Source organism: Orbicella franksi, chromosome 6 (assembly GCF_964199315.1).
Source record: "Orbicella franksi chromosome 6, jaOrbFran1.1, whole genome shotgun sequence".
NCBI classification, from domain to species: Eukaryota; Metazoa; Cnidaria; class Anthozoa; order Scleractinia; family Merulinidae; genus Orbicella; species Orbicella franksi.
In genome coordinates this window covers 18,526,545-18,547,656 of record NC_138150.1, presented here as the reverse complement: position 1 = coordinate 18,547,656, position 21,112 = coordinate 18,526,545, and the positions used below count along the sequence as shown (strand labels likewise).

The 21,112-nt window shown below is 42.4% G+C and overlaps 1 protein-coding gene across 4 annotated transcripts; it reads right to left on the bottom strand.

The window, feature by feature from the left end:
* Positions 1-62: 62 nt before the first annotated feature.
* On the bottom strand, positions 63-20,548 carry LOC145489888 (uncharacterized). Of its 4 annotated transcripts, none has more exons than XM_081468958.1 (7): positions 20,315-20,548; positions 17,969-18,086; positions 15,653-15,961; positions 15,168-15,476; positions 14,686-14,994; positions 9,689-9,997; positions 63-7,490 (listed from the first exon to the last, which is right to left on the bottom strand). In XM_081468958.1, the coding sequence occupies exons 1-7, from the start codon at positions 20,450-20,452 to the stop codon at positions 2,533-2,535; spliced, it is 6,450 nt and encodes a 2,149-aa protein (XP_081325084.1). In that variant the 5' UTR covers positions 20,453-20,548; the 3' UTR covers positions 63-2,532. The 4 variants fall into 4 exon arrangements, with proteins under 4 accessions (XP_081325084.1, XP_081325086.1, XP_081325088.1 ...); XM_081468960.1 differs by having other exon boundaries at positions 15,713-15,961; XM_081468962.1 differs by lacking the exon at positions 14,686-14,994.
* Positions 20,549-21,112: the final 564 nt, after the last annotated feature.

Sequence of the window (21,112 nt, the reverse complement as noted above, 5' to 3'; positions counted from 1 at the left end):
CTTGCCATGCCTTGGCATCATCTTATTCTTTTCTTACTACATGTAGTTTTAACTTTTTCCTGAACTTGTAATGATGAGTGTGCAAACTAGAATGCCTGAAAATAGAGGATTTCCTGCACCTCTCCTCATACAAATCCTTTTCCTTTCTTTCCTTAATGTCTGTAATCTAAATGCCATCTATAGGAATATTTTTTTGTCTCTCTGCTGATCTGTGTAACCTGCAATCAGGTATTTTTCTTTTTCCGCAGCAGTGGAAGAGAGGGAAAACGTCAAAATTGTGAAGCAAAATAGGCTGAAAGACCAAATTTCAAATTAGAGAGCAGCCAACAGATGGTAAATGTCACTAATTGGCAACCCCCTTTTATACTGACATGTCATTTTCCATGAGGGCCCCTGTTTTAACTTATCCAAATGCCAACATTCAAATGACATCAATTGGGCTTTTATATATAAATAATTCTCACATTTTAATTGGTTGTTACTTACTAATTCTTGCATTTTGATTGGTTCTTACTTATGATCTATTGGAGGACAGATGCATAGATGGCATCATAAACATCCCATTTTGTTTCTTTGTTATATAAAACAAGTAGTTTCCATGTTGCTGTGCATCTGTTTAGTAGTAGATTATAGAAGACGTCAAAATGTGTGTAAGATCAGTGGTACATTCAATATCGCCTCATGAGACACTTGCTCTTAACACATTTTGGTGCAATTTGTGATGTATTAAGCCCAGTCCTCACTTGTGACACAAACATAAGCATAAGAAGCATATGCGCTAGTAAGGAAGGCCAAGACCTGGCCAAGACATAAGCCTAAGCCTTCTTCTTACGCTTACGCTTATATTCAGTGAGAACATGGTTGACATAAGCATAAAGTCCTCACTGATCGACACAACAGCAACATGAGCATAAGAGGAACTTAAGGTTTTGATATTCTTATGCTCATTTTGCAACCATCCTCACTAGCATTAGCTTCTTTTATGCTTATGCCTATGTTTGCATCACTAGTGGGAACCCAGCTTTACTGAACAGACACACAGCAACATGGAATTTATTTGTTAACTAGAGACATGCCATTTCCAGTAAATTTACATCCTCCATTGATGATTCAGGAGGAAAATGTAGCCTGATTCTCAGACATTCTGGGTCATTCGCAGCCCCTTCGCTACCCCTTGAGAGAGAGGAGAAAGAGGGACCGCGAATGACCTCAGACGTCTGAGAATCAGGCTACAGGAAATGTAACCAGAAACAAACATGATCTCTGGTAAATTCTGACTGGCTCAAACGTATTACGACATATATGACATGTCAGATGACAGACTTAAATTTGGGGAAAGCAGACGACTTGTCAAACGAATGTGCCCCTTCCACTTCCTCTCTCTCTTCTGCCTCCGTGTGAAAAAAGAACAGCTGATCACAAGTTACAGACTATCACATAAATCACATCAAACCTGAAAAGTTACACCGTTACCAGAAACAGTTCAATATATCCACAAAAAAGTTCCAAAAGGCTACAGAAATGGTCTTTGATGTCAGATATAAGTGGAGGTCCAATTTCATCATTTCGAAAAGCAAATCTTCCTAAAAATTGTGCTGCCAGATATTCAAATAAATTGACAAAGTACTGACTAACTGAAGGTGATGTCCCATTTTGCACTCTTGAGGGTCTTACGGCTATAAAAGCACTTCAGAGGCCATATAAGTTATTTCTTTCTCAGATTGTGGGAGGCACCATGGGTGCTTGGAACACCCTTGAGATAATCAAATAATAACTCCGCTCTTTAATATTTGCCCTTGTAAAACTAGGTCGTCATGATGCGTCACCTCTTGCCTTCGAATAATTTTACTCGTGTAAGGTGTGGAAGTTTTGGAAACAAATTCTTGTTCTTAGGAATGGAGATAAAGACATACCCCATTTTTTGAATCGTATTGGTCACGACTATCAGCTGTAAGGTTAAACTTAGTTTTACCACTTTCCCGAACCTAACCAGCGGTGCAGCCGAACGTGCCACAAAATCCTCGATATGGTCGATACCCGGGGGTCTATATAATACCGGCGGTCTAGACTGACGCAGTCTCAGCAGGCTATTCCAAAACAAGAAGAAAGTTACATTTTCGATGCGCAGCGGAGTATTCGGAATCCTTCGAGGTCTTTGAAATGTAAAAGACTGTCTTGCGCGTTTGATATATCTTCTTTTTGAAGCTAAAACATCAAGTATAAACAGTACACTGTCACCATATGGTCTGGATGGCGGATCTAGATAAGCATAGAATTTTACGATTTCATTCCTCAGTATCCTCTTGTGCCGAAACACGTTAAGCGCTCTCTATTTAGCAAGTTTTAATGCTTGAAATAAAGGCAGAGGACATCTAGGAAAACGTTACACAAATCTAATAATAACAGACTGCTAGGATGTTACCAGTGGCAACAAGCTTACAATGTATAGCTAGAACACAATGTATCGTCGGTCGTAAACGTCACAAAAGAGGACACACTCTTAAGTTGCAGAGAAGAAATCGGTTCACACTCTTAACGCTTCGGACAGTGTCGTTGATGATCATAAACCTGGTCTCCTGTTGGGAACACCTCCAGGCACAGCCAACACATGTGCGATTTACACCCAGAGCATGTCATATGATTACAGCCATCAATCTTTTCAATTGGCGTCTTACATTTGGGACAAATCTTCCTATTGCTTGGGTCCTTCATCATCCAGTCTTCTAAACATCCCTCTACCTGCTCTCCTGATTTGAACATGGTACAAGTGAGCCCGTTGTGCCACTGCACGTGGCAAGACGTGCAGATTTCGGCTAGGCATGCGCAACAAGTGAAGCGTCTTCCTTCCGTCGAGACGCGGTACACCATACCGCAGTCGGCAGTTGGACAATACTTGACAATTTCGCGATTCTTTTTGACGTACTCGTCCAACGCACTGATAGCGAGCTTTCTTCTCTCCTTTTCGCTCAACAGATTCTGCAAATCTTTCCACACAAGGAGCTCTTCACAATCCTCTGTGGCACACTTAAGTGGAAACTCTGCAGATTTCAGTTGCTGGATAACACAGCTCTTGTCGTAGCTATGGCCACAGCAGGCAAGTCTATACAAATCAGTTGTGTCGTCCACATCACACAGGCAGATGCCACAAGTCAGCTGGGTTTGACCTTCGGATGGTAAAAGGGATGATTCCTTGGGAAGATTTTCGGAACACTCTTCCACATAGGAATTGATTGTTTCCCGAGCTTCATCGGAACTCTGAATCTTAAGTACGTGGTTGCGGAATTCAACATGGATCTTTTGGACACCAGGAATATCCTGCAGTCCTTTGAGATCTACGCCAAATCTCTTAAAAAGAGTTTTCAGCAGCCCGCGTGGCTTGCCTGGTCCCCGAAGCTGAATCTCCCATGGGTGACTGTTACTTGCGATGGAGTCATCAAGAAACTTGTTGATAGCGCACTTGGCTGATTCTCGACTGGCCTCGTTTCCATGTATTCGGACAACTTTGTTCTTCCAATCTTGATTGATTACAGTTCCAGTATCTTTCTCGATGGCTTGCAAGACGTCTTTCACCTGATTGGTCATTAATATTTCCAAGGTTTTCGAAGTTTTGCAGTCAATCCGGTCTCCGTTGAGGATCTCATTGAATGCTGTTGTTGCACGAATAAAGTGCTCCGTACAGTCACTTTGGATTTCGATGGAGACTCGCTGGTCTTTGCGTTGACAGTTTACTTTCAAAACTAACCTCTTGTCAAAGGTCATATCTAGTTCCTTCACAACTGCGCGCAGCTCATCTTCGATGACAGTGAAGACATTTCTTGAACACAACAAGAAAGTTGAAAGGATGGGTTCCAGGGTTACGATCCCGATGTCAAAGATACGTTGGCCACTAAGACCTCTCACGACTGCTTGAGCCTCCTCAGCGTCTTGGAACGTCAGATAGGCATGCCCATCAAAATCTTTAGGTGAAGGTCTTTTCAAATGAACGGAAAATTGGCCTTCTGTAGCAAAGGTGTAGAGACGTTCTTGAAAGGATAACGTCTGTGAATCAAGGGTTTCATCGCTAGTAGGAAATTCTGCTAATCGATGGATAAACACGTTTTTCACTTTCACACTAGGTAATCTTCTTTCGATAGCAGACTTCACATCCTCCATTGAAGTTTCGGGATGGAGTCCTCTCATGAATAGCTGCCCTTCGCGAAGCTTGTCCGCTTGAAATGTAACCCGATTCGATGTTATCATTAGCGACTGGAAGGAAAGACTGCTAAGTGTAAACGCAAAATCATCAGCGTTGAAAAATTCAATGGAACCTGTACCTTTACCAGGACGTCGGAGCCACTTGGCTTTCACTTTAAACTGAGGGACTTGTGAATGTGTGTTATCAGACATTGCCTGGGACGGCTTCACTTTTTCGTCCATGCCCAGTGGGTTACTGGAGGAGCTTTTAACTGCCATGGCCGCGTCTTCAGAATGTTTGAAAGTGGCAAACAATCGCATCTTGCATCTCTGCTCCTTGAAATTGTGTTTCACAATCTCTCCAAACGACTTCAAGTAATCTAAGACGACCAAGGCGTTACCGTCTTGTATCTCACCGACTGTCACGGTTAGATACATATGAGGCATTAGCAATTCCTGCACTTCCCCACCTTGTCCCCAAACAATTCTGCTGCTCTGACAATCTTCTTTTAGATACTCTTCTTTTCGCTCGCCCCTCAGCAATTTCCTGTTTTCCTCTAAGTGTTGTCCCACAACAGAGAGAGCCTTGACTACGTGGATTGGTGGCACAAAGATTTTCACTTGGCCTGATTCTTCGTTCTTCTCTAGCACAACCAAACTACCATCACAACATTTCGACACTTTCTCTTCAACTGCATCAATCATTCGTCTTCGGAATCCTCCAAACGCTGAAGTCATCAGGTCTCGACTACAGGGCAAAGCAACCTCTGTCAGCACTGTTGACATCAGTTGTTCGAAATCACACTTAACAGCTCCTGCTGACATCATTTCGTGAAGCCACGTCTCTTCCACAGGGGTTGCGTTGATGACAAAGTCTCGAGATGTCTTAAGGAGTTGTTCAAAAACGATAAACTGAGGTGTTTCTCCAAGGAACTTGAGTGCTGAAGAAGGATGCAACTGCGCACAGTGATTGAATGCCACCACTCTGTACCCTGCCTTCTGGTGGCCAGTGAACACACAAAGATTGGCGGCATAACATGATACCAAAATCTTTTGCAGCTTCAGGTCAGTACTCTCATTCTGTTGAATAGCATCTGTTACTCTAATGTTCAGCTCGTGATTCAAAGCCAGCTTGAGCTCTTTGATTGTCTCATCTGCCAAGCGAAGCGATTTTGCGTTCAAGCTGTTGTCAAAGGCCCACTTGTTTCGCTTTCCTTTAGGTTGCTTCAGGTGTTGTCTGTACACTTCCAGCAACGTCAACAGGTCACCACCATTGTGACAGAAACCGACTTTCCTACTGTCAGCCACATGCTTTTCCTCTTCGCTACCCATGCGGAAAAATACGCTACCACTTACAGTTGCAATGGCTGCTAACGCCAAAGCTTCAGCACCGATTCCTTGATAAATGCCATCAAATAAGAGCTTTGCTATGCGCGGCTCCAATGGAACTCGAGCAATCTTGTGGCCAAGCTCTGTAAGCTGTCCATTAGCGGTGGCTCCAAGCAATTCCAAGTCCTCTAAGGCAAGTTTTATTGATTCCAGTGGTGGTGATTCCACAAACTCAAACTCTGTCACATTTTCGATGCCCAGTTCCATTAATTTCAACATTGCCTGGCCCAGATGGACTCGTAAAATCTCTGGTCTGGACCGATCTTCCATTGCTGCATATTCGTCCTCACTGTAAAGTCGATAGCACTTTCCAGCCTGTGTCCTTCCCGCTCGTCCTTTGCGTTGCTCAGCAGAACTCTTGTGAATGGTTGTTACTTCCAAAGAACTTTTGTTGCGTTTTGGGTCAAACGTCATTTCTTTTACCATGCCAGTGTCCACCACGAACCTTATCCCAGGAATTGTAATGGACGTCTCCGCACAATTCGTTGCAAATATTACTTTTCGTTTGCCTACGCCTTCCTTGAACACCCTCCTCTGCTCTTCTTGACGTAGCTTTCCATGAAGCGGGAGACAAACCAGATTTGGATCAGGCTCAATCTTTCCTAACTTTTCACACGCACGTTCTGTTTCCACCGGGGAAGTAAGAAACACCAGAATGTCTCCTGGACCTTCCCTGCGGTGAATTTCCTGAGCTGCATTAACAGCCTCTTGCAGATAGTTTTCTGCATTGCTTGTTGGACCATCTTTCCATATGACATCCACAGGGAATATTCTACCAGACACCTTCAAAACGGGACACTTATCAAAATACGCCACAAAGATAGCAGGATCAATGGTAGCTGAAGTGATGACCACTCGCAGCTCGGGACGTTGTACAAGGCTTTTCTTGATCATTCCAAGAAGTAGGTCTGAGTAAAGACTGCGTTCATGTGCCTCATCGATAATTATGCAAGAATATTTGGATAGATTAGGATCTCTCAGGCATTCATTGAGGAGAATGTGATCTGTTGCGTAGATAATACCAGTTGTCTTGCTTGCTTGGATGTTCCCTCCTACATGGCAACCAACAACCTGTCCGACAACCCCACTCATTTCCTCAGCAACGTGGGCTGCTAAACTAGTGGCTGCAACTTTTCGTGGTTGAGTGCAAACGATTAGGCCGTTCTTAGCAAACCCAGCTTCGTAGAGATACTGGGTCATCTGAGTGCTTTTGCCTGATCCAGTTTCTCCGAGAACAACACAAACCTGGTTTTGCTTGACAGTGTCAGTTATGGTGGTTTTTCGTGCGTACATTGGAAGGGCTGCTTCAAGCCTGTGGCATTCTCTACCAACAGCAGTCCTCAATTCCTTGATTGTACCCTTTACACGTGACAACGGCTGAGAGCTTTGGTCAAGCAGACAAGAAGTTATCTGAGCTTTAAAGCGTTGAAATTCATCCTTCTGTAGCTGTAGCTCATCTTTCTTTTGCTTTAGAGCTTCTCTCTCTGAGCATATTCGTTCATAATCTTCCAAACGAATGTGTTTCAATACACGCAGCCGACCTAGAAGACCACTTACTCCATCGATCTTTTTAGTATGTTGCTCTGTTACGGCTGTCATCTTTTCTTGAAGTTCCTTTTGGCAGTTAGCCAGTAACGTTTCTGCAGTTATTGCCAACACTTTACCAGAAGTCTTTCTACGTTCTGGATCTTTACTTTTGCCGGTGGGGTTGCTGACGGGACCACAAGCCCCAGAGGAACGGCTGTTGCTCCGACGATGTTTACGAGCATTTTCACTGCCTTGTTTATTACCAGGAACTCCTAAAGGATCAGGATGCTTCAATGTATCAATTGCACGTGGATTTATAACTTTTTCATCGTGAACGTTCTCTGTTTGGGAAGACGGATCCTGTGACAAACCATTTGAGCTATCGACTCGTCGGTTATTTCCTGCGGCAATTGTAAAATAATGTGCTTAGAAACTTATTGTCATATTTTGCGTAATTAAATACAGCAGTCAATAGCAAATGCTCCCATTCAAGACCATATTTTCAAAAATGTTGTCTTGAGACGGGGGGGGGGGTACTTGACCCATGTTTGGGTATAGGGGCGCGGCTGAGGGTTTGAAATCCTGACCCTGTTTAGGACAAAAATACTCTAAAAACCCTACCCTGTGTAGGACAAAGAAACACACAGAAACTAGACCTACTGTTACGATCTATTCTGTCAATGCGCGCTTGCTATAATACTGATAACTGGAAAAAAAATCTACCGACAACAATGGCATCCTTGGTTAGAAAATGATCTGATGTTGACTGATGACCTTGTAATGGCCGGTTAAAGTCTCCCTGCTCGTAACACCATTCCCTGTTAAAGACAGGTCTTGACCCTGTTTAGGACAGAGGCGAGTAAAATTGTATACCCTGTTCAGGACAACGGGGCCAAAAAATCATACCCTGCCCAGCGGCACGTTCCCGTATAGCCTGAATAAAGGAGTACCCCTCAGGTCTTGAGAATACCAACTTAATGTCACGCACAACAAAAAGACAGTTTAAGGTCATTCCGCTGAAATAGAACCTGCACTGAGATTTTTGTGAAACTTTGTCTATCGATTGTTTACATTATAGGAACTTAAATTTTGAAATAAAAATGAGGGGTTCCCATGTTCGTTTAGGAGCAAAAGCACCTTGTATATACCCATATAAATCCTTATAATAGCACCATGATTGTAGTTACGATTGCTTGCTAAATTTACGTTTCCGACGATTGCTTTTTGTTCTACACTGAGAATTGGTCCATATTTATTTTACACAGAGAAATTTATTACTCAATTCAAAACAACAGAAAAAATGATAGATCACCATACTCGTTTGCGAGAAAATGACGATTTACCTCTATGGCGAGGTCCAGCTGTAAAGAAAAAGCCGCCATTTTGTAATGCGCGCGCGCTAATCACGCGTGAAATTATGCGCAGAAGGGATGCGCAATGCAATACTGGGGAATAACCTTAAGTGGGAGAAGGCAGGGGATTGTCCTGGACCTGGAAGTTTCCTGCTGCGCGTGCATCCTGTACTTGGGGCTAATGTCAGCGAGTCGTAATAAAACCATGAGATGGGTGTCATGAGGCACTCAGGAAGAATGGCGTGTACCTATGCTAAGCTCCTCGAGGAATGATACCTTGGAAAAGTGGGTGTGGCCACCATCTCTCACCCAAGCTAAGGCAAACCAGGCATCATTTTAGTGCCTGATCGAAGGGTTGTTGCTAGATGGAATGCTAGTCCACAGGTACCCAGCACAGGTCCTACATGGAGAGAGAGGCACTGGAAGAGTAAAGTGTGTTGTCCAAGAACACAACACAATGTCTCCTACCAGGGCTTGAACCTGGACCGCTCGATCTAGGGTCCAGCCCACCAACCATAAGGCCACCGTACCACCCAAAAAGAAGCTAAAGAAGGCTAGAGCAAAAGCCGCCCAAAGCATCACTGTCTGAAGGTCGAGTGAATGGTTAAGGGCAAAAGTTTAAGAATGCTTTCGAGAACAAAAAAGCAATGAGCTGACAGTTTCGTCTGGATAACCCAAGGGCAAAGTCAAGGTTGCAGCTGAACTCTTCAACTAAATGCACATGCCTATCGTGCCACAAAGTTTCTCATATGGCACAAGCTAAGTAGAGGGAAAAGTTCCTGCAAGGCAATGCTTACTTCTGAGGAAGATGCACATCATTGCTGAGGGAACCATTCACCTTTAAATCAGTGGTCATTGAGGTATGTTCCCTCACCAATTAACCTAGAGGCATCGCTGCCTAGGGAAACAAAATTGGAACAGAAAGAAAACAGGGGTCAAAACAGGTGAAACTCACCCCAAGAAGCCAGGAAGTATGCATATCCAGATCTTTTTGGAATTCCTTACTGAGGTGAACAAAGGAGCTGGGATTAGATAAACCCGAGTTAGAGAAATCATGAACCATAGGCCATAGGCCATCACGTTCTAATGCATATTTTTGCTACTCTGCTGATTGAGAGTGGTTGTAAATAATAAAGCAGAGCCTTAGCAAAGGCCAAAGGGGAGGTGAGTTTAGCAAATTCCTCTCCGAGTTCCTTAGGAACAGTATTGGTGGCAGAGTGTACAACAATAATAACTAATAAACTTACCTTTCCTAGAGGTGTTAGCTGTCGCTTTACGTGAAGTCCTTCTAGGTTCTTGGTCTTTAACAATTTGGGTGGGGTAACCAATGGGAGTACAAGGCCCTGAGGAATGGCTTTTGCTCCGACGACGATGTCTGCGAGAACGTTCACTCCCATGTTTCTCAGAACAAGCTCCTAAAGGATCATGATGTGTGAATTTATCACTTGCATGTGGAACTATAGCTTCTTCCTTACCACGAACGTTGCCCGCTTGGAGTAACCGGTTCTGTGATATGCCATTTGAGCCGTCAACTTGTTGGCCATTTCCTAAGGCATCTGTGAATTAATCGTTGAAATAATGTGTTTAGAAACATATTGTCATAGTTAATATCATTACATGTAAATATAGCGCGAATAGCAACCCTGTACCAGGTTGCCAAGAAATTAAGAAAGCTGGAACAAGTTATTCTGGGAGTTAGCGAAACAAGATGGACAAAGGCTGGGAAGGTCCATTTGATAACTGGAGAGATGGTACTCTATTCTGTCCTGGCAGGTGATGATGCACCACATGAAAAAGGTTAGGTGTTGCATTGATCTTGTCAAAGGAGGTCAGAAATAGATTGATGGAGTGGGAGCCAATGTCTGAGCAGCGATGTTAATGCAAAGGTGGGCTCAGACAATAGGAATTAGGAAGCATCTATGGGGAGTGATCAATGAGAATGGCAAAATGTTCCGTTACTTCTGTGCATTGAATGGACTTGTAATCGGGGGAATACTCTTCCCACAAGAAATCTCACAAGCTCATATGGAGATCTCCTAATGGGACCTCTGAGAACCAGATTGATGATGTGGCTATAGCGGAACATGGAGGATCTTGCTACAGGACAGTAGGGTATAATGCAGCGCAAATGTAGGATCAGACCACCTCCTAGTTATCTGAATGGCCACCACTAGGCATCTGAGCAGGACATATCACTATAGCAGAGGTCAAGAGACAGTTGAAAGCCCTGAAGAACGAGAAAGTTGCTGGGTTTGACATCGCCCAGAGGCCTGGAAGGAGGGACGACTGCTTTCATTCAAGGTTCTCCATTCCAACCTCAATAACATATGCAATGAGGAAGTCATCCCCCAGGATTGGAAGCTAGGCGTAAACTTACCAAGAAGGGATATCTGTTCCACTCCCTTTGTAAGAACTGGAGAGGCATTATGCTCCTCTCTGTTGCAAGCAAAGTTCTTTGTAAGACCATTCTAGAGGGGATGAAGGATTCTCTTGAGTACAGACTTTGGGATGAGCGTGTAGGATGTCACAAGGAGAGATCCTGCTGTGACCAGATTGCCACACTGTGGATTATCTTGAGGGCAGACCTTGGAATGGAACACTATGTCTGGTTTTCATACCTTTGAAAAGGCACCTGATTCTGCAGATCGGGAGGTGCTCTGAAAGATCATGTGGCACTACCAGATCTCTGAGAAAATCGTGAGGTGGATCGGGTCTTTTACAGTGGCTTCAAAGCAAGGGATTTCTAAGGTGTTGATACGACAGAGCCCTTCAGCAGGAGTACTGGAGTCTGTCAGGAGTGCCTGCTCAGCCCACTTCTCTTCCTCGTGCCATAAGACTGCGTATCTCATCAAGCCATTGGTGATAATGTGACAGGGATCCAATGTACCCTGGTGCAGAAGTTAGAGGACTTGGACTTTGCAGATTACTTGGTTTTGCTGAGCCAGAAGTTCGAGTTGCTGCAAGAACAAGCTGCCAGGGTCGGGCTCAAGGTAAATGCAACCAGCACCAAGGAGGTGAGGATTCGGCCCTCACCAAACACTGGCAACATCAGCAGTGCAGGATAGATCCTGGAGCAGGTAACAGCCTTCACATACCTTGGCAGTCTTATCACCACAACTGGCGGCACTGAGGAAGATGTTGAGGACAGGGGCAGAAAGACACAAGCTGCTTTATCCATTTTAAGACCAATATGGAGATCAAAGTTCATCACTCTGTGGGCAAAGATAAGGATCTTCCATTTCGACGTGAAGTCGGTTCTGCTTTATGGAGCCAAGACCTGGTGACTAACATAGGAGATCATCACCCAACTCCAGACCTTCAACAATCTTAGGCTCCAGTACATCTTAGGGGTGTGGTGGCCAAGTAAGATCTCCAATGAGGAGTTGTGGCAGCACACCAAGCAGGAGAAGATTTAATTACTATACAGAGATGGAAATGGAGATGGATCGGCCACACAAGATAACATTTTCAAATTGTTGTCTTAAAAACACCAACTTGAAGTCACACAATATAAGACAGTTTATGTCAGAGAAGGTAGGGGGTTGTCCTGGACCTAAGAGCTGCCCGCTGCATGCAAGGCCTGTACTTGGGCTAATGTCAACAAGCGGCATATGAGACTACGTGATGGGAGACACAAGCAAGAGGCAGAGTGGTGTGTACCTATGCCAAGCTCCTAGAGGAATGATAGTGTGGGGATGTGGATGTGAGATTTGAAGGGTTGTTGCTAGATGGAATGCTAGTCCACTGCAGGTTAGGTCCCCCCCCCCCCCCCCTCAGTATTATGCAGCAAAGCTACCCATTCGTGATTTGTACACTTAGGTGGAGAGAGCCACCGTGAGAGAGAAGTGTCTTGTCCAAGAACAGAACATTTATGTCTTTGGCCAGGGCTCCACGCTGGACCACTCGTCTGGAGTCCAGCCCACCAACCATACAGCCACTGCACCTCCCAAAAAAAGGCCAAGGAAGGCTAGAGCAGCCCACAGTATTACCATATCAATATCGAATGAATATTTGGGGGCAAGAAGTTTAAAAGCGCTTTTGAGAATGAAAAGAGTAATGGGCTGACAGTTTCATCTGGACAATCAGGGGGACATTTGATCCTAGGGAGGGTGTTTTGGTGGCAAAGCATGGCAGAGAAATTAAAGTTGCACTCTACAAGTAAATTGTAAGTCACTGCTAGGTAATTGTTACCTAGCAGCGACCCACAATTGACTTGAAGAGTAAAAAAATTCAATGCCGTGAAACTTAATGCATCTATCTATCTATCTATCTATCTCAGCTAAAGAGGAAATAAAAAGTGTCAAAGTGGCCTCCCCAGCAGAGAGTACTACTCCATAAGTAGGTAAAGACATTTGTGCCAGCTTTGTGCCAGCTTAATTCCTAAAACGTTCCATCAGGAAAGAAGAAAGGAGGTCAGCAAAACCATTCTGGAAAGGAGAATATGCATGGCTATCACACCAGACTCTCATGTGGCAAAAGCTTAGTAGACAGGGAAAAGTTCCTGCCAAGTAATGCTTATATCTGGGAAGGAGGTACATCGCTGCTGAGGGAGCCATTTACCATTAAACCAGTTGGGGTGTAGTTATGCTCCCTAACCAATCCGTGACTAGGGAAACAAACGAATGGGAACAGAAAGAATTGCACCCACATAACCAGGTCTTTCTGAAATTCCTTGCTGACACAGACAAAGGAACTGAGATTAGACAAAAGCGCGGGTTACTTAGGGAAATCATGCATCAAAGAAAGAACCTGTCAGGTGCAATAGCTTCCCGTCTACAATGAAGTGACCCGATCAGCAGTTGGAGGCTACCATTTGAAGTGATAGCTGGTTTAGACTGCCAGACAGGGACAAAGGAATGGAGTCTGGTCAGCTTGCTGTCTGCACGTCTGGCTCCCCAGGAGGGAGGAGTAGTTACAGTTAAAAATTTTATTTTAATAATTAAAATACACTTTTTTTAAGAAAATAAATATGATGAATTTAAGTAGTGAAGAGGGGCAGAAGGTCTTTCCCGCTACTAGAACGAGATCCAGGTCAGTAAATAAGGTTAATAGGCGGCACAAGGCCAAGAGAGGTTGACCTTGTTATGGATAATGCATTCCAACAACAGCGACAAGCGTAAGATTCAATTGAGCTAAATGTTAACTCCAGTTTATGGTCTGGCATAAAAACGCCACAAGGCTGTGACCGGCACAGGTAAAGGTAAGAAGCAATAAAGAAGCTTTAACACCACCTTTAGTAAGTAAGTAACAACTTTATTAACAGAGGGTAATACATAACAGTAAAAAACTGACGAACCAGTGGCCCTCTATCCTAAGTTAAAAATTAAAAGCTATTTACACTTATAAGATAATAAAAATTACAAAATAGAATACAGCTAAAATTTAAAGATATGATAAAAGTTAAAAATTTTAAAAATCTAAATCTAGATATGCACAACTAAAAACTAAGCTAAGGGTTCTTGGACAAAAAATGTTTTCTAACAGAAGATTTAAAGGAGCCAATGGAGTCTTTCTTGCGAATGTCTAAAGGGATGCTGTTCCATAGTTTTGCTCCATTGGCTTGGAAAGTTCACCCCCCTTTCGTTTCTCTGTTATAGGAGGGGCACACTAAGTTATATTTTTTTAACTTTAGCTGGTTGTGTTTAAAACATACAGCTTGTAGACCAACTATATGGAATAAACACACATAAGTTACAAACACCAACCAGCAGGGAACTCACTAGGGGGCTCTATACAAAGTATAGAGGATTCAACTCAAAACTTAGTTTAATAATCTGGAGCCAATGTAAGAAAGACATCTTGAATATTAAACAGTTTGAATTCCAGTAGCTTTGCAAATTTATTCATTGGTGCAGTAGCATAATGGTTAGTATGTGGTTCTAGAATAAGTCTAGGGTCAAGGCAGTGGTGCTCAACTCTAGTTCAGTGCCATGAAACAGTATAACTTGTTACCCCCAAGCTACCCCTGGAACAGCAGCTGAACAGTTCAAGCACTGGACTTAAGTGCAAACCCTGACCCTGTGTTGTGTTCTTGGGCAAAACACTGCACTCTCACAGAGCCTCTTTCCACATAGGACCTGGTTGTTTAAAACAGAGATAATCAACCTAGGGTTAGACCTAGGTTTGTTAACCCAAGAGTAAAACAGTACTGTTCAAAGTAGGGTTGAGGTTAGTGAAACAATGAGGTAACCATGGGTAACAAGAGATGGCAGAGTGCATGACTAGTCAGAACTTATAAACTAACCTTTTGTAGAGGGGTTAATTGTGGCTTTACATGAGGTCCTTGTATGTTTTTGATCTTCACCATTTCTATTGGGGTTGCCATCAAGAGAACAACGCCCTGAGGAATGGCTTTTGCTGTGACGACGATGTCTACGAGAATGTTCACTTCCATGTTTATCAGCAGAAGCTCCCAAAGGATCATGATGTGTAAATTTATCACTTGCATGTGGAATTATAGCTTCTTCCTCATCATGAACATTTCCTGTTTGAGGTAACGGGTCCCGCAGTGTGCCATTTGGACTGTCAACCTGCTGGCGATTTCCTGCAGCATCTGTAAATGAATCCATGAAATAATGTGCTTAGTTAATTGGTAATGTTATTGGATGTACTAGCAAATAGCAACCCTGTCCCCAAACAAGAGGATATTTTTGAAAATATTGTCTTTAGAACGCCATTACTTGATGTCACACACAATAAAAAGACAGTTTATGTGGGAGAACTTACCTTTTGTAGAGGCGTTAGTTGTGGCTTTACATGGGGTTCTCCTCTGTTTTTGATCATCACCATTTCTAGTGGGGTTGCCAACGGGAGAACAACGCCCCGAGGAATGGCTTTTGCTGCGACGACGATGTCTACGAGAATGTTCATTCCCATGTTTATCAGCAGAAGCTCCCAAAGGATCATGATGTGTGACTAAATCACTTGCATGTGCAATTATAGCTTCTTCCTCATCATGAACATTTCCTGTTTGAGGTGACGGGTCCCGCAATGTGCCATTTGGACTGTCAACTTGTTGGCCATTTGCTGCAGCATCTGTAAATGAATCCATGAAATAATGTGCTTACTAGTAGTTACTTGGTACTGTTATTGGATGTAGTAGCAAAAAGCTACCCTGTCAACAAACGAGAGGATTTTTTGAATATCGTCTTTAGAACACCATTACTTGATGTCACACAAAATAAAAAGACAGTTTATGTGGTGGAACTTACCTTTTGTAGAGGGGTTAATTGTGGCTTTACATGAGGTCCTTCTATGTTTTTTACCTTTACCATTTCTAGTGGGGTTGCCAACGGGAGAACAATGCCCTGAGGAATGGCTCTTGCTGCGACGACGATGTCTACAAGAATGTTCACTCCCATGTTTATCAGCAGAAGTTCCCAAAGGATCATGATGTGTGACTAAATCACTTGCATGTGCAATCATAGCTTCCTCCTCATCATGAACATTTCCTGTTTGAGGTGACAGGTCCTGCAATGTGCCATTTGAACCGTCAACTTGTTGGCGATTTCCTGTAGCATCTGTAAATGAATCCATGAAATAATATGCTTAGTTATTACTTGGTACTGCTATTGGATGTAGTAGCAAATAGCTACCCTGTGCCCAAACAAGAGGATATTTTTGAAAATATTGTCTTTAGAACACCATTATCTGATGTCACACACAATAAAAAGACAGTTTATGTGGAAGAAGGTAGGGGGTTGTCCTGAAAACACAAGAGGCCTACACTCAGGCTGGAGTAAATTTAAAGCAGCTTAAACCATCACATTATTGACATCAAGTTAATGGCTAGGGACAAGAATAAAAAGAGAATAAAAACTAATAATGACCTGACAGTTTCATCGAGATTAAGTCTGAGAGTACATTTGATCCCAAAGAGGGTCATTTGGAGGCAACAAATGGTAGTGAAGTTGAAGTTGCAGTTGAACTCTACATGAAATTGTGAGTCGCTGCTAGGTAAGTTTCAATGGTGTGAAATGTAACCCTTTCTGCTATGGGGGAAACTAAATAAATCTCCCTGGTGGGAAGTTGAGGGGTGGCAGGTGTAACTAGACTATAAATTATTTCAAACAAAAGAGGATAAATAGTTTTCATCCTGATACACAAGTGCTAGTGGAAGGTGCTAGCTAGGTGGAGACTTTGCAAGGTGTCTAATCCCAGCTCCCTTAAATGTTCCAACTGGAAACAAGAATGGGAGTCGGTAATACTATTCTGGAGTCCTGCTATGCAAACTTTTGTTAGGTTGAAATTATGCAGGAGAGTGAAAATGGTGATAGACTAAGGAGATCCATGATGCAAGGGATTTTGGAGTTCTAAGTGTTGATGATTTAGACCATTCTTTAGGAATATCAGTGTCAGAAATTAGTGATCACCTGCTCCCAATGCAAGTGTGAAAAGTGTCGGGCAAGTACAAATCATCAATCACTCACCCGTTTGGCGAGTGTGATTTTCATTTTTGGGAAATTGTTTATAACAAGCTGAAGTATCGATATTACACTCCTTTTTTCCATTTTAGCAAGAATAATCATCCAAAACAAAAATCTGTACCTTTTTTATCTTTCAAGGCTGCTTCCAGTGATAATTTAATATATAATGGTTGCAAATGTAGTAACTGATACTGATCATCTCTATTTGAGCTGGCCACAATATCAGTGCATGAGGTCTGCTCGCTAAGAAATTAATCTCATGAAGATTCACCTTGAAACAGAATCCGCTTTGAAAATTTAAGTGCCTCCATTATAGTCATCTTTGTGGTTTAAGGTCTTTAAGTACAACTTTTCAAGGAAGGAAAATGTCAGTTTTCCATGTGCCAACAAGTTGATTACTCCAATGTCTTGATTCTGGGGATTAATATACATGAAGTTTGTACTGCCAGCTGTTCTTTTAGCTGTTTTTTTCAGTTAAAACTACAGGAATGTAGAAAATTTCCAAGGAGTGTCTCAAGAAGATGATAATCAAAGTGGCTAGGAGCCACTGAACTTGGAAACTAAATTATGAAAGGGTGTTATGAGGCCCTTGAGCCTGCTGTACATGGGTATACAATTAATACTATCACCCTTCGAAATCTAATGTACAAGTAGCACAGTGTGATAAGCACTTGCTCGCCAAGCAAGACACTGGGAGTTTGAATCCTGCTGGTAACATCTAATTATTTTTTTCCTTTTCTTCTTCATTTCTGTTTTTTTTTTTTTTTCTGTCGAGAAACCATTTACAAAAAGGTAGTGTTTGTCTTTCTGTTTCTTGTGTTAAAAAAATTGTCTGGAGCCTTTAATCATTCATTTCTATTGATTGCTTTCAAACTCACAATATCATGTAGGCTTGTGAAGGAAAAACCATGAAGACTTTCCCTGAATTGAATCGCTAAGGAAGAACCTTAAGTATTTTCCTTACTATGAGAAAATCGTTATATACCTTCCACCTCTATCTATCGAAAATAACTAACTTGACACGCTGCAAGCAACTGTAAAACGGCCTTAGATGGCTGATGTTCGAAACCTCACTGCTGATATTTCCTACTTCATTCTTACATTCATTCAGGGTGTCCTTAATGCTCTCTTCATCTTTCTTCTGTTCCCCATGGGGCTCAGTTTCAAGGTCCATACATTCAGTTTCAAGACTGTTGATTCCTATTTCTTCTTGGGTGCTCTGTTTGATGTGGAATAAATTTAACCATGAAATGGTTGCTTCTAACTAATCCAAACAATAATAAATATACCAACTGAATGTCAATTGAAGTCTACAACCCCGGACAAAAGTAGTTGGGACACTTGAGCTGAATCACGTATCCCCCATCCCCCCACCCCCAATTGTCACAGTTTTGTTCAAAAAAGGCCAAAAAAACACCTGATAATCAACATTGTTTAGTAACGGGAGAGGAGAACCTGCTTGGTGTCCCAACACTCTTGTCCAGGATTGTAGTAACCCACAACTAATACCTATCCCCTAAAAAAGGTGCTGTTGTATTCTTGGTAGACATGCATAATTCTCAATAAAATTGATACTTGATTACATTGGTCCATCCATTGTTATTCCGCATAATTTAATTCAGTTATGAAACCTGTAGTACCTCTACACCTCTTCAGTGTTTACCTCAAAGAACGCAACTGCTGTTACAACACTGGAAGTTGATTGACATTTGATTGGGTCTACTTCGCAGATTTACAGGAATATATACCATCCAGTAGTTTTCTGTTTATCTTTGCAGGCCACTCTACATTATATCTGTATTATTATAGCAAAAACATTTTGCTGTCTTTGAACAAAAGATATTTCATGATTTGACTGTTTGATCAAGATTTTGTAAGCTGTAATACATTTTTCTGCTCACATTTTTATGCATCTGTCACTGGAAACCCTCACCCTCCCCCAGGCCGCAAAACATGGGGCATGGGTGGGGCTTTGTGAGGGCTTTGATTTTCTGTCTTGCCCGAGGGTTTGGGGAATTAATTCATTTTTTCCCTTTGTCTTCCCATTGCTTTGTCCGGTGGAGTGGGCGATAAGTACAGTTTAGTACAGTTTAGTCTGTTGCCTTGCCCAAGCAGGGAGGAGTAACAAGAAAGACTGGAACATGAGCCTGGTAACATATGCTTCAACATATTGGAGACATGCCATGTTGTTGTTCAATGAAGGACAAACAAAGGGTACAGATAATCTGCTGAGTTTCTTTGTTATATGAATGCCCGTCGATTCTTTTTATTTCCTGTGACAGATGCATTAAAAGCAATTTCCGTGACCAGTCAAAATGACTAAAGTTTGCCCAGACCAATTGTCATTTTGACCAGCCGAAATGTTTTGAACCCAAAAATTTCTTCACACACAACATCCCAAGCCTTTTCACAGACCACTCCTAATTTACACGTGTTTGTAATGAGCTTCTTCTGTTTGTATCACCGCCACGCCTTTGTAGTTTTAGGGCGCTTTCCATTCGACCAAAAAATCCGAAATTTTCGAAACGGGGACAAATGGTACGAAAATTTCCAGGGAAAAGTTCCAGAAAATCCGGAAATTGTTGAATTTCCGAAAATTCTGGAAATTCCGGGATGAAAACCAAATGGAACGGAAATTTCCAGGAAAATATGTTCGAAAATTTGGGTATACCTCACGAGGTTGTCCTCTTTTTCGGAAATTATGCAAATTCTCGATTTTCTATTCAGCGCTAATTGTTTTGGCCGCGAGGACAGCGAATTGGACATCTCACGCTAGGATGACGGCGACGCGTATTCGAAAACTGAAATACTTTAGAATCTTTCCACTTATATGTCGATAAATACTAGCTACAGCTAAATTCGTGAAGAAAGCGTTTTGTAAAAATAATGCCCCTGTGGTGTACTTGTTTGTTTAGCATAGCTTGGCTAAGAAATGTACAAAGATTTATAACGCGTTCAGAACCATTGTACGACTCATTAAACCCCTTGTTTTGCGACGTTTTCGCTGCGCCCTTTTTGGTTTGTATAAGGTCCATGCTGTTGTGGTCTATAAAAAGTCACGATGTCGACATATCAGTGTTCTGTTTGCTTCTATATTTGCGATTCAAACCTCGAAGTCATTGAAAAATTCCACGCGAACAAAACTGTGCGGCCTGTCGTTTTCCACACTGAAAGAGTCTGTACCATTCGCCAATCGAAAATTCCGGAAATCCACACCGGAATTTTTGGTCGAATGGGAAGCGCCTAGTCTCATGGGATCCAGTTATAAAATCTCGATTCACATGAGTGCCTCAATATTTTAAAAATAGGTCAAAAACGAGGAATCAAAGTGAAACTAAGCTCGAGGCTTAAGCTAAGCACCTAAACCAGCCGCCAACATATCAGCCGCGCGCTTGCTTTTTTTTCTTGCTGTGTGCTTACGGTGTTTGGTTCTTCCGTTTCACTCACCTTCAATCTGATTGCGTATTCGCGTAAATTCCTCTCGCAGGAGCTGCTTGAGATACAGTTCGTAGACGAACTCGTGCGGTTCCCGTGACCCACTTTGGCATTCCTATCCGTCAGACGGAAGTGCAATAATCCATACATATATGATGCACAATATGTCCCAGTACAGGCCGAACTTTGCGCGCACTTCCGCGCACTGGGATCGGATGGTCCAAGGTCATTCACCGAACCGATGAATCCTTGCAAAAAGTGGACTCTTCGGTTTCTCTGATGCTAAATATTTAGTTCCGGATCATCCCCAGGAATCGCTCACAGCTGTTTTCGTAACCGTAGGCATGCAAGGCGTGTAAATTTTTGTAAGCCAATTTTAATCTAATAAAATTCTAACTTGACTCAGAGGCCTAGGGGACTAAAGCAAAAGAGACAAACAATATCCATTCCCCAGTCTCGATGCAATTTCTGTTGTTTTTTCCTCTTAGTTAGAATTAAAATGTATGTTGACCAGCATAGGAAACGTCAAGTTCTGTATTAAAAGGCGCTGGAATATAATGTTTCGCACCGCTGTTTGTGTTATGTTCTAATCAAGCTACGATGAACTAAGAACAAGAGTTAGATACAAGTGAAAAAGGTTGTCGTTAGCATCAAGCCTACGTGACAAGACCGAATGGCAGTGTGGGTATTCATTAGAACTTTGCATATCGGTGTAGAGGAAACCTACAAAGTTGTATTTTTGTACGTGAAGTATCAGCAAGGATAAGTTAGATCTTTGCACACAAGACCGTCTTTCTGTAGCTTTTCTTT